We start from the raw sequence: 14,406 nt of genomic DNA on the forward strand, positions 1-14,406 counted from the left end.
ATAAGATCCTTTTATGACTGCCAATGGCAAGAATTTGTGAAAGGATAAGAATAATGGCTAAAGTACTAGCTAGAGAAGTGAAGTGCTAATAGGGTTAATCTTCTCCAAGGCACACTCACTTCCCAACAGAACAGCCAGTGGCAACAAGGCCCCCACATTGGCATTTCATTCTGCTGGAAGAAAAAGTGATTTAGAAGTTAGTTTGAAAATAGTCTCCAAATGAGCTCTAAAACAGGGGCACCTGTTTCTTCTTTGTCATTTTTATCCCATGTGTTTATATGTTTTATATATAAACATGCAGGAATTCCATTTACCTCCAGAGCTGCTTGCTGGGAGGATGTAGTGGGGGCTAAACTCCCTGCTGGCTGGGACACTTGAACCTGTCCTCCTATACTGCCCACAGGAACCAAAAGGTTTGATTCCACAAAAGGCTGCACCACTGTAGGAAAGTAACCTGGTGTAGCCAGTGCTTCTGTAGGCATGGGAGGGGATAGGACTGTAGAAGGGATGCAAATAGAAGCCACGCTGGAAGAGGGAGCAATATTTGAATCTCCTGGGTATTGTGGTGGCAGTCGAGGTGGAAAACCCTGTGACAGAAATGAGGAAGGTGAGTTAGTGCAGGTTGGGTCATCAAATTAGCAAAACAGTAAGACATGCATAAAAAACCCAACAAACAAACCAAACAAACAAAACACCAAAAACAAAACAAAAAAACCCCAACAAAAAAAGAAAGTACATAGCAAAGAAGAATAATAGTAGCCCACTCTCTTTCTAATAATTTAAAGAAGATGTAAAGATGATTCTTGAAATGGTAGACTGGTTTCAATTTAGGGGACAGGACTCTACAACTATAAATTGCTGGGTTTTCTCCTCCTGGAGATTAAATAGGAGGAATAAACATAATTCCTTTTAGAAAAATATCAACTTTCTAGCTAATCTTAAGTGGGAGAATGCAAAAACTCTTCAAATTATCAATCATTCTAGTCATATCATGACATGACAATCTGAAGATTTTTATTGGTATCAACCATGTTGGTTACTCTAGCCTATTAAAAAAAAAAAAAAAAAGAGTAACCTGATATCTAGCATTCAGTCAGCTTACATCAAATAGAACAGAACCATCTTTCTCCTAAGAAGTGTCTTGAGAAAAATGGAAATGAATTATCAGATCTCATTACCCTACCTTTTCTCTGAATTTTACTATATTAGCTTCTCTGGTTGAGATCAGCTACACTTTGTTATTGCTAGTTATTCTGATATTCAGCTATTAGGTTTTCAAGTCCTTGGTGGTTTACTAGTAGAACCAAACCCTCTGGTGCCCTCCTTTTGGCTAGCCAACACAATACCTGGTACAGAACATCTCCAGAGGGAAGTGGAACCTCAGCAGCTTGTCCAAGGTTAGCTGGTATTCCCATGGACTGAACTGCTGGTTGCAGAAGTTGTGGGTGAACCTGACTTGGCAGCTGAGTCACAGGCTGCAGAAGGGTTGGAAGCTGACTAGGAACCACAGTTGGTCCCCCTGGAATCCCGGCTGCTGTAGCAGATGAAGCCAAGGTGAGCAGAGGCTGATTAACGCCAGCTGCCATTGTAACGGGAAGGGATGAGAAACCTGTCTGAGCCGCAGACACAAGAGGAGTTGATATGGGAATTTGAGAGACGGGATACTGAGGGAGTAAGGAAGTAGAGAGTGGCTGTCCCAAAGGGAGGAAATGAGCACCAGAGTGGACTGGAACAACTGAGGGTTGTGTCGCAACTGGGATCTGAGGTTCGCCTTGGATAGTTGGTACTGGCTGGGAAACAGGAAGCTGGGAAGGTAAAGAAAAACAAAACAGACAGACTTTAAAAAAAAAAAAAAAAAAAAAGCAAGGCTGCCAAAAGCAAGATTTATGAATTAGCCAAAAAGAAGGAAAACACCCCCAAACCCCCGCATACATTAGTGTAAGTTAATGTGAAACACAAGAATAGGGAAAGGATAATAGGAGACAAAGAGGCTGACAGACTGGCTGTTTCAGATCTTCTGTTGTAGAAAATTTTGTTCATGCTTCATCATTTAACAATAAAAAGAGGACACTTCCATAGGCAAAGCCTGTTCTGTCTTTTTACAGCTTTATTTAGATGTATTTCACGTACCCTAATCCTTTGTCATGTTTGTTGTCACTAAATGTATGACTGCTATTATAGTAGTTACTGGAATTAAAATGAATTCCTTCTCCCTGGAAGTAGATTCCAATTCATGTTGCTCCTACAATTCTAAAGTCTAATATTGGCCTAAGAAAAGTAGGTATGTAAGTACCATATTTCACTGATTCTAGGATGCAATCATCCCTTTCTACCATCTGGTCATTTTAAACATTTGTGAAACTGAGACACAGTTTGTAATTAATGGTGTGTCAGTACTTGGTTACATAAAATAATGGTGCGTTTTATAATTTCAGTTATCTGTCTGAAATACGACAGAAACAATACACTGGCCAAAATACAAGGACAAGCCCTAGTGTTAAAGTTAAAAAAAGGTCATTCAGTAAAATATACCTTCCAAAGTGATTAGAAAGATGACTTAAACACAATTCCATATAAGGGGTTTTTATAACTTACTGTCAGTAGGCAACAGAGGAGGAAACAATGCATAAATGTACATGAAAAATATAGCATAGCTGTAAACCTAGAATATTAGGTATAGTTGACACAATTCTACAAATGTCCAGGTTCAGCTACCAAAGCAGTTATTTAACCTACCACGATTCAAATACCTGTCAAACGGGCTTTATACTAATAAACCTAAAAGTTAAACATTTTTGGATTGTGAATGCTGTCAATATGTACCTATTTACAGTAACCAATACATGTGCACAAAAGGAACAACTGTCAATTTATTTCTGTGGTGAAAATAACCAACTTCAGTATTTCACCATTAGAAAAGATGGAAACCTATCCATGAGAAAGTTATACGGAGATTCTTTTTAGCGTCTATTTAGGAATTGAGAGTTTACCTGTTTTCCAGCTGATACTTGAGGCAAGACCTGTGGAGCTTGAGACTGACTGACTGGTTGTGCAGTAGTGGCCTCACTGGAGGCTGATGTCTGTGGAAGTGAATACTGCACTGTCTGTTGAGGAGGGGCTGTCTGCTGTACTCCCTGCTGCTGAAAATAAAATAGAATTATTCAGTTTTATTTCAACTCATTAATAGCCTGGCTCTAAGGAAATATGTTTGCCTAAGGTCTTCTGCATGTGTATATGACAATATTAGTAATAAAGACATGCATAAATCCAAATTCAACAATTCCCTTTTACATTTCTCTTTTTCCTCTGCTATTCTTTCTTTGTGATGGTACAACCAAGAGCAATTAACCAATGTTTCAAAATCGGAGTCACCACTGGTTCTTCACCTATCATCCCTCTTACTCCAATAGTAAGTCATTCACAAAGATCTTTAGATAGCGTATCCAAGGATCCTCTCTCCTTCAACCACTGCTCCCCATTTTTTTTTTTAAAGATTATTTATTTATTTATTTGACAGAGAGAAATCACAAGTAAGCAGAGAGGCAGGCAGAGAGAGAGGAGGAAGCAGGCTCCCTGCTGAGCAGAAAGCCCGATGTGGGGCTCGAACCCAGGACCTGGGATCATGACCTGAGCCGAAGGCAGCGGCTTAACCCACTGAGCCACCCAGGCGCCCCATTTTTTTTATCCTCTTTCTTGGTATCACCTCTTACAATTTGGTCCTATATTAAACAAATCCAATCTTCTATTTTGATCTTTCTCTTACTGTATTTTATCAACTGTGTAACTAATTTGAAGAACGGTTCGGATTACAGCCACAAAATATTGAGAAAAGCATTGAATGTGGAATTTTAGCTTTACCATTTACTAGCTGTAACACCTGAGAGACTGTTCATTTTACTGCCAAGAAGATATTTCTTTCTTTAAAAAGGACATGATCACTCGACTCAACGTAGAGAAAAGGGAATAAGTGACATTTAGGAATCAACCATGTGCTAGACATTCTGGTATAATACACTTAACACATGGCACATAATTGTAAATTTTGTAATAAATTAATGGCTCTCTCTAGCCCAGCAAAAATCTGAACTTCATAGCTGACTTTCAAGACTCTCTAATACTTGTAAGTAATTTAAAATTGTTGTTAACGGAGCACCTGGGTGGCTCAGTGGGTTAAAGCCTCTGCCTTTGGCTCAGGTCATGATCCCAGGGTCCTTGCTCAGCAGGGAGCCTGCTTCCTCCTCTCTCTCTGCCTGCCTCTCTGACTACTTGTAATCTCTGTCAAATAAATAAACAAAATCTTAAAAAAAAAAAAAAAAGAAAAAGAAATACCCTAGCCCCATATCTCAGAGGCAACCACTATTAGTGGTTTGGTCATCTCCTTTATGAATTTTTTTTCTGTAGGTAAGTGGTCATTTCTTTTAAAAAAGCTTTTATTTTATTTGACAGAGGAGAGTGTATGCACACAAGCAGGGGGAATGGCAGGCAGAGGGAGAGGTAGAGAAGCAGGCTCCCCACTGAGCAAGGACCCTGGGATCATGACCAGAGCTGGTGAGATGCTTAACCTACTAAGCCACTCACACACTGCTATAAGTGGTCATTTACACACAATGACATATTTGTTTTTTGAAACAAAAGCATGCCCACTCTATAAATGTTGTTCTCTAATGTACTATTTTCATTTAATTTATCAATGTCATCAATATCCTAATAATGAACATTTTGGAGTTTTTTTTGGGGGGGGGCACTTAAAATAATGCTACAACCAGTATCTTTTTTTTTTTTTTTTAAAGATTTTATTTATTTACTTGACCGAGATGGAGACAGAGAGAGAGCACAGCAAGGGGAGTGGCAGGCAGAGGGAGAGGGAGAAGCAGACTCACTGACAATCAGGGAGCCCGACAATCAGGCAGACGATTAATGACTGAACCACCCAGGTGCCCCTTGGCTTTTAGTTTAAAAGTTTTATTCTATCAGATACTGTCTATAAACATTTCCAACTATATATACTATTTTAAGGTCCTTACAGGCACATGTGTTTTCACATTTTATTTTATTCCATTAACATTTGTTTGGGCTATTGTTCAAAATAAAGGATGGTGAAAGCCTGTAATATGGAAGTATGATAAAGGTTCAAATATATGTTGACTCCTTTCTCTATTAAGGGAAAGAGGGAAATTTGAGGAAAAAATTCCCACCTTATACACAGGCATATGATTACCTCTCTCCCCCCTATTAATGCAGAACCAATATATACATTCACTTATTTACATTCGAGCTAAACTGAACTAAAACATCTGTTTCTGTTTACTTTGTGTTTTTTACCCCCTCCTTCCTTTTGGTCTAGAATATTGTTTAGTCTTAGCATCTGAGTATAACTTATAATCAGAGTCCAGTTTAAATGCTATCTCTTTCATAAAGCCTTCCTTAACCCCCTCTCCCTGCTTGAAAGTGATGTAATTTCTCTCCTTTAATGGCGTAACTGGGAAGTAGTTAACTGGTGGGTTGTGCAGTTAGGCAACTTGGATTTAAATTGTTTCCACCTCTTATAAGTTGTATAAGCTTGGATAAATTATTCATCTTTTCCAGATCTTATCTCAGCCTTCCCATCTGTGCAATGAAAATAGTAACAGTATACTTATAGGGTTCATATAAAAATTAAATACAAATACAGGGAAAGAGTTTTGCACATTGAATATAATCTTATCTACTATGCTTACTTGTTTTGTAGGAGTTGACAGATATGTTTACTTGATTATTTAGGCTCCTTTGAAAGTAGTCACATGTTATCAGTCCATCCTCAGTGCCTATCTAGCATATGGTCTTTGGCAGCATGAACTCAATTAGGAAAAAATCTATATAGTTAGTGGTGTGTGTGTATGTATATGTTTGTATGTGTGTGTAAACGGTCAAGAAAGAACAGTTTTATAGACACACACCATCACTCTGTGCTTAAAATAAGAGTGAGAGGCATGTATGCCAATTTTATTTTAGAGTATTTAGGGAGAAGTGGCACCTCCGAGTAGGCCAGGAGAATATAGTGGTCTTTTGTGCACAATCCCACTGGCTAATATTCAGCACTTCAGCCAAACAGGTATTGTTGCACACAACAATTCAGAATCATGTTTTTTAACCTGTCCCATGAAACCAGTTCAAACAGCCTATAAGGACTATATAGTATATGTTGGACAAGGAAGGGTACTTGATGAAAAAAAATGTTCATGAGCATTAGTTGAACAGAAAGTTAAATACCTGAAAACTCTACATTGTCCTTTGGAAGAAATTATTAAGCAAGCTGGGTTATGGCCTATATGGCATATAGCAAAGAAATACTAAGTGTTCTAGTAGGAGGGAGTTACTTTTTGGTACCTCATTAATATACAGCATAGCACTAGAAAGGACTCTTTCTAAAAACATGAGAAAAGCAATCCCCTGGGTGGCTCAGTTGGTTGAGCGACAGCCCTCAGCTCAGGTCATGATCCTGGGGTCTCTGGATCAAGTCTCGCATCAGGTTCCCTGCATAGCAGGGGGTCTGCTTCTCCCTCTGACCTTCCCCCTCTCATGCTCACTCTCTCTCTCATTCTGTCTCAAATAAATAAATAAAATCTTAAAAAAAAAAAAAAGCAATCCCTTATTGGTTACATTCCAGAAACCCATGAAAGAAAGTAAATTTTAGCTAAGTACATTTCTTTCCTCACTCTAATAAAACTAGAGATATGGTTTTTTAAGATGGGGCTGAAAACTGATAGTTGGTAAAGTGAAACTCATCTCTAAAAATAAATTCCACTTGGGGTGCCTGGGTGGCCCAGTTGGTTAAACATCTATCTTCAGCTCAGGTCATGATCCCAGGGTCCTAGAACAGAGCTCCAAGTTGGGCCTCTCTGCTCAGACTTGGGGAGTCTGCTTCTCCCTCTCCCTCTGCCTGACCCTCTGCCTGCTTATGCTCACTCCTAAATAAATAAATTAATCTTTAAAAACAAAACAAAACAAAACAAAACTCCACCCATATAGTACAAAGGGCTTACAATCTTTAAAAAAAACCACATGAAATCCCAGTAGCTTCTTAAGCACCTCTGCAGAATCAAAAGTCCCTGTAGAACTTTAATACAGAAAAAACTTACTATTTTAGAAATACTGAATTCTGACTTGTAGTTTTTAGTTCTATCCACTTACTGGCTAAGTAATCTTGAAAAAGTCAAGTATTCTAGACTGCATACATTTACATAAATTGAGGGCTCAGTTTTATGATTCTACTCAACTTAAATACCATCCTATATTTAAAATAATTCATAAAATAAAGCTACCTTAAAAAAGCATCACTGACACATAAATTTTGTATTACAGCAATAGCCATATTTAGTTACATTTTTTCCCCAGAAGAGTCAACTAATTCTTTTAACCTGTTATCTATGGAATTGCCCTCCTTTACTGCCACACTGCCCACCTTTACCCCCACATATTTTTCTTACCAATCAACTAATATCTTCATTTGCTAATAAGTATACACATACATGCCCACATATAAAATAGATAAGAAATTCCTTTGAAAAAAGGAAAAAACCGAGTACACACTTAAATTTGCTCAGCTTTTTAGTGTTGGGTGTGTCCACAGATAAACAAACAAGGACAGTGGTATCCATGATAGTGTTTCTGTCCTCAAACACCTTTATGTAACTTTTAATCCGCAAATTCTTTTTTTTCAAGTTGGCTTGATGTCTACCATGGGGTTCAATGCAGGGCTTGAACTCATGACCCTGAGATCAAGACCTAAGCTGTGAAAAGAGTCAGACATTTAACTGACTAAGCCACCCAAAGGCCCCTTAGTTTGTATTCTTATTAGGGATTACTAATACAATTAAAATACAACTTGTTGGGTGCCTGGGTGGCTCAGTTGGTTAAGCAACTGCCTTCGGCTCAGGTCTTGATCCTGGAGTCCCAGGATCGAGTCCCACATCAGGCTCCAGCTCCACAGGGAGTCCGCTTCTCCCTCTGACCTTCTCTCCTCTCATGCTCTCTCTCACTTTCTCTCTCTCAAATAAATAAATAAAATCTTTCAAACAAACCCCCACAATTTGTTAAGGTTGGGAAAAATATGACTACTCAAATTTAATTATATACAGATTCTGTTACTTGTCTGAAAGAGCAAGAGCAAGACAAAGCAAATTCTATGACAGGGCTGTTGGTCACCAAATAAATGTACATATAAGCAAACTAATCTTTTTTTAAAGATTTCATTTATTTGAGATAGAGTGAGAATGAGATAGAGAGAATGCACGAGGAGGGGGAGCAGCAGGCAGAGAGGGAAGCAGATTCTCCACTGAGCAGGGAGCCTGATGTGGGGCTTGATCCCAGGACTCTGAGATCATGACCTGAGCTGAAGGCAGATGTTCAACTGAGTCACCCTGGTGCCCCAACCAAACTAGTCTTGGACAAGGAACATTTAATCTTAAACTAGTATCAAATGATTATATGATCAAATGCTGGACTAGAAGGGGACTATTTTGTAATAAGAAAAGCTTTGTTTAACAAATTAATAGGAAGAGAAACCAATTTATGATTTGGTGGTTGGAAAAAACACTTCGTAGGAAACTATCAAGGAAATAGTCCATCAGGAGGTTTTTATGATACATGTAGTGGCTAACAATTAATAAATATTCAATAGTGCCAAAAAAGCATTATTCCCATGCAGATAATTACTATTAACTAATATCAATAATGAACTACAGATGTTTAATTTTAGAATTAGTAGTTTTGCTGTTGAATACATCAGCACTGTACTAATTTTTTGAGCTCCTTGAACACTGGGGAATTATATTCCCCAAATAAAAAATTCAAAAAATGTTTAAGAAGCTCCTAAAATAGCTGTTCAGTTTCTCTTCACATAAAATCTGATACCCCATACCACAAATTAGGAATAATTAAATAGGAGTTTAGCATTATTAGAGTCAAACACAATGAAATGGCAAAATGCTCATAAAAGGATAAGTCACAAATATAAAAACAAAATTGATGTTCTCTGGATTGTTAAATTGTTTAGAATCATCTATTTCAGAAGGCAGATGAATAATGTATCAGTTAACAATGATTCTTTTGAATTTTAATGCTGTGTCTAACTCAGCAGATAGTTTAAAAAGACATTAAACAACAGATTTTCTAAAATGTTACTGAACACAAGAAATGATATGTCTCTTGATTTTTCTTTCAAAATCATAGCAAGCCTTTATTTACATCAGGAATGTAATTCATGAAAAGATATTAAACAGTGTTTTGATTACAGATAATCCATAAAATGTAGCAGTGAGTTGTTCTTACCTGCTGAGAATGTTGTATGGGTAGGGAAGATGGAACGCCTGTTAAGCTACTTGAGGATGGTTGACCCTGGCTTTGCCCCTGTGCCTGAAGGAAAAAGTGAATACAACAAATTAGCGAAGCCCTAATTAAGTATATAGAGAGGTCAGGCTTTTGCAATAAATATTTAAACTCCTGAGAGTTTGCTTGAGCAAAATAAAACATTAGCTTGATTAAGCTAATCAATCATTAGTATGGGAGAGACCGCTGGGGCATCTTTTATAAGAAAGGTTAGGGAAGGATTCTATCACAGAACATATTCTGATCCCACACGAAAACCACTGATGGTTAAAACCTAACCTACTACTGTTGTGCTCCAGCTATAATTTTACTTGACAAAATACTAAAATTCATAATAAAATTCTTACTGAAATATAATAATCAGGAAAATAGTAGTATGACTATTGATGTGAAAAAATTCCATATCTGAACAATTAAAGACAAAAGGGGATTTGATAGTGCTAATTTGGTTCCTTTTGCTACTTCTTGTAGTGCCGAGGTGACTTCTACAAAAAATGTAAAAAAACCTGTTATCATCACTAACCTAGAGCAACGGCTGTCAAAACTAGAAGTGATTTTGCCTCCCAGGGATCATGTGGATGTCACAACTGAGGGAGGTGACTGCTACAGGCATCTAACGACTAGAAGCCAAGGATGCTGCTAAATAACCTACAATGCACAGAACAACCCACAACAAAGAATTATCCAACCTAAAATATTAGTAGTGACGAATGTGAGAAACCCTGATCTAGAAGGAGTCTAAGTCAAGATAAATGAGGTGAGAAATCCTATATTCACAGGATTTTATAAAGTAAGTTAAGGAAATGAAAAGGCCCACCTTTGGCATTCAATTTCAGTTTAGAGAGGTTTCTCTGAAGCTTACTTGGATCTGACACTCTACTGTGTCTTAACCACTAAGTATGCATTCTTCCTGCAGTAGGTTTGGAAATTAACCACCTGATATTTTGCTTTGGAATGTTTAAAGACAAACGGCTGGCAGTGCATTAGGATTTATAGTACAGGCTAACAACTGGTGCACTAATGTGAGTATACTCCATGCCCGTGCAGCATAATTTTCAAGTTTCTGGATCTTTTTGCTTCTTAGAACTATTCTAAATAACTGATACTTTATGTACACTTTTGGGGCTGTTTATGCCTCTTATGAGGGAAGAACACAGGAAGAAAGTATCAAGAACATACAATATTTTGTAAGAATGGAAAATCTAGAAGATCCAAATGATGCCTTGAATATATAATTGGAAGTCCGCTAGATTTTATAAGACTTATACATTTGATAAAATATATGGAATACATGAAATAGTTAATACTGATTCCACTTGTTGAATTCTATTACGTCCATTACTTTGTCTTTATGTGCAGGAGAGTACATACGCCCATATATATAAATAACAAATTAACTTGTTGAGGAAAGAATCAAGGCCTGAGATATCTGTTTCTTAGCTTGCAACATATATCAGAAATCTGTAAAAACAAAAACCCCCACCCACATTAGATTGTAACTTTGTTGCTAAAAGTTAGAATCAGTCAATTTTATGGACTAACATTTTATTGGACATGTAATTTACAGTGACTTGTTCAAATAATGCCATTTTAAAAGGCATTTTCACTTGTTCCTAAATTCTTAAGATGTTTCCTGTTTTTTAACTAATGAAAATTTTGTCTATTCCACACTAATGAAAATTTTGACTATTCTTAATACTCTTAAAAAGAAATTTCCCTATCTTCCTTTTTTTTTTTGTTTTACAGAAAACAAGGTTATCCTTTCTTTTTTTTTAAAAAAACCGGTCATGTTTGTCTCAAGGGAGAAAAAAATACTTCACATTAGCATTTATAAATAATCAATACTGAGTTAATTTTACATTACAGCCATTTACATTTTCACTACAAGTTGAAATTATTCTATGTACAAATAGATTTTTAACAAGTGACTAAAATTCTATTTTTTGTGTTCTCTTTCTCAAGGGTTTGCGCGTATTATAGGTAAATGAGGTAGCTTCTCTCTGTTTGTTCTTATATACAAGTAGTTTATAAACCCCCCAAAAGGAGAAACTCTACTAATAAAATTAAAAATAATCCTTATAAATGGAAAGGACGGACAGAAAACTTAATGTAATGATGCACAGCAGGGTAGTTTAAAAGAATTGTGGAAGTTTTCCTATAACCTGTGGATGGAGTGCAGATCCTCCTGAAGAAAATGAGGCAGATAAAACCTGCTGAGATGTGGTTCCTTGGGGGAAACAGAAGAAAAGTGGGGATTCTTGGAACACTGTCTGAGGCAGACGGATAAAGGGTAACGAGACGTCAGAGCCAAAAGGTGCAGCTGCTCCCCCTGTAGGGGGAGGTGACTGAAAATCACTGGGGTCTGAAGAAGTAATTTGTGAGGAATCACTGGAATATTCTGGGCTTCCTATTGGCCAGTTCTGTCCCATAGGCTCTACCACAGAAACGGTCAATTCTGGGGCATGGTAATTACGCTGTTCTTCAGTCACGGGCTGTAGGCGACCATGCAATCCAACTGATTGAGGAGGTGGTTCTTCCTGATTCAAGTCCACTGCAACCTGTCGAGTTCGGTAAGCACGCTGAGGTAAAACTCCTCCTCCTTCTCCTGAAGAGGAGCTTGGAGTATGAACATGAAACTCAAATACACAATTGCTTCTGCTCTCATTGTTATGAGTTAATACAGCGGGTGCAGAATGAGGAACAAAGACAGGGTGAAATTTCAAACATGTAGCATCTGTACTGATAGGTGCAGAAATACTAGAGAGGGGAGATCCTGGACTCAATCCAGAATCTAATCTTAAATTCTGAAGGTGTCCTACCAGGAAAGCCTGTCCAGATGGAAATTCAAAGACAGAACTTGAGGTAGGGCCCCCTTGTACTGGCTTCTGCTCAGGTATCTGTTTCATAGGACTTGACAGTACTGGTGAGTTGTATGGAATACCCTCATACTGTTCTGTCACCTGGGCCTGGTAAGCTAGATATACTGCTTCCTGAGGAATAAAATAGTGAGCTTCTTCTGGAAGTACTAGTCCAGGTCTATAGTCACCGTGAACTTGAGTTGATTCAAACATAGGATGGACCTGTATCTCACATGGCTCTCCAGTTACTCTACTGGCTGTAGTGCCCAACATAACTACAGCCTCTGGTGTCCAGTTAGTTGGGCTGCCACCAGGTGGAAGAAGATTTTGGCCAACAGTCCTCAGCAGGGGTTGGAAGTGGCGAGTTTGGGCTTCCAAGAAGGAGGTGCTCTTACGCCGCTGGGCGATGGCCACCTTCGGTGGACAGGTGGGAGGTGGTGAAAAAGAAACTGGACGTTCATGAATAGTTGGGAAAAATATCTGTGATTCTGGGTATGTTGGGGTCCCCCCACACGGATGCGCCATGGACTGAGGCTGTATCAACATGAATAAGACAAGTAATTCATACATTCATATGTGAAATTACAGTAGACATGCAAAACTGGGTAGCTCTGTGTAACCCTATGAAATGGTTACACCAAATTTATAATTAATAAATAACAATGCTTTTGGAAATTATGTGCATAGTAAAAATCCATTAAATACATCCAGGGTCAATAAAGTTATTCTGTGGGACTCTTGGCATCAGATAAGAGCTGCTTTTCCACAACATCCTCTCTCAGAGGAAATGGAAGAACTTTCTAAGTGTTTATTGTTTTTACCACCAATAAATATTCTTACTCTTAACACATAATGTAAAATTACATCAGTGGAAAAAGAGTTAAAATAGTAAGAGTTAAGGGAAGACAGTAAGACAATATAAGCCCAATATTTTAAAAAGGTAAGATACTTAAATTTAAGCTGCAATACAAAGTTTTCCTATACTCTGTGTTCTTATTATCCAGTGCTGTGTTAGAGGCTCCAGTGTCATTTTCTTATCAATTAATCATATGCCTTCTAACTAGAAATCAAAACAGGTATTTTTGGTGGACAGCAAAAAACACAGTAATGTACTTTTCCCATCTATCCCAGACTAGATGCAGTTAATTTCACTACATGAAAAATGTTACAGATGCCAAATCACTGCATGTCCACTTTTCTGATCCTAGTTAAGGGTTGCATAATTTGGTGTTCAAATCAAGTGAAAAGGATAATACAAATAACACGGACTTAACAGCACTTTTTATATACAGAGGCAGTTCTACACCTAAGACTCTAAATTCAAAATCCTACCTTGCCAAATGCAAACAGTGTACTTTCATGGACTCTTTTTAGAAAGAGTAGATTGGTTTCATTCTTTTGTAGGAATGGTCCCTATCAAATTAGTAAAATAGCTTAACTGTTACTTCTTCACAACAGCTAAAAGAGGGCCTCTATTTTAAGCCAGAATGTTACATTTTCCTCTTTATTCAAGGAGAGTCCCAAAGTCATTAAATACTATAGAGTTAATCATTCTCCTGAGTAAAAATCTGAAGATTCTGGTATTGCCAAATCAAAAAATTAACTATATTCTCTATCTGGAAAAGCAGCAGCAAGGTCCCACAGTGTTTAACAAAACTTTAAAAGACGGATCTTTTACAGATATAAATGGGGCCAAAGAAAATCTTATGTACTACATGTCTATCTAATATACTCATTACGGTCAAGATCCCACCTTCTTTAAGAAAAAAATTTCCACAAGGGAACATGTGGCCTTTTAGTTTGCCAAAACACCATTTTAAACAGCTAACAAATTAAAAACCAACTTTCACTCTTTAATTACTCTTCACTATGGGGAAAAAAGGAACTCATACAGCTTCATGAATGTCTCTTCAGACTAAAGTGAAGAGAAAATGTATTCGGGTTATTTCTGATAAAGAGAAAATTTGCTTTTGATTAAGCCAATGAATTTAAAATGAAGTAATATGTATTCTTTACTAATGTGTGAAAATGCAAAGATTTGTACAAGTCAGTTGGGGAATATAATAAAAGCCAAATTTTATTGTGTACATATTCCTATGTGCCCAGGGCATTATTCACATTCTCTCTCATTACCTCCTTGCTTCCCCACTGACCCCCTTAAAGCCTTGTAACAAGAAAGTTT

The 14,406-nt window shown here is 37.5% G+C and overlaps 1 protein-coding gene across 13 annotated transcripts in view; it reads right to left on the reverse strand.

Annotated features, from left to right (window-relative positions):
• Positions 1 to 14,406, reverse strand: part of WNK1 (WNK lysine deficient protein kinase 1) — a 156,636-nt gene that overhangs the window by 25,734 nt on the left and 116,496 nt on the right. For 6 of the 13 annotated variants that reach the window (XM_047741428.1, XM_047741427.1, XM_047741426.1 and 3 more), the window contains exons 9-12: positions 9,310 to 9,393; positions 2,991 to 3,140; positions 1,347 to 1,805; positions 315 to 587 (exon numbers count right to left, since the gene is read on the reverse strand). In XM_047741428.1, the coding sequence (XP_047597384.1) occupies positions 315 to 587; positions 1,347 to 1,805; positions 2,991 to 3,140; positions 9,310 to 9,393 (966 nt within the window). Of the gene's footprint in view, positions 1 to 314; positions 588 to 1,346; positions 1,806 to 2,990; positions 3,141 to 9,309; positions 9,394 to 11,528; positions 12,759 to 14,406 lie in introns of all 13 variants that reach the window. The other 7 variants (XM_047741430.1, XM_047741432.1, XM_047741433.1 and 4 more) reach the window with 5 other exon arrangements.

Source organism: Lutra lutra, chromosome 8, assembly GCF_902655055.1.
Source record: "Lutra lutra chromosome 8, mLutLut1.2, whole genome shotgun sequence".
NCBI classification, from domain to species: Eukaryota; Metazoa; Chordata; class Mammalia; order Carnivora; family Mustelidae; genus Lutra; species Lutra lutra.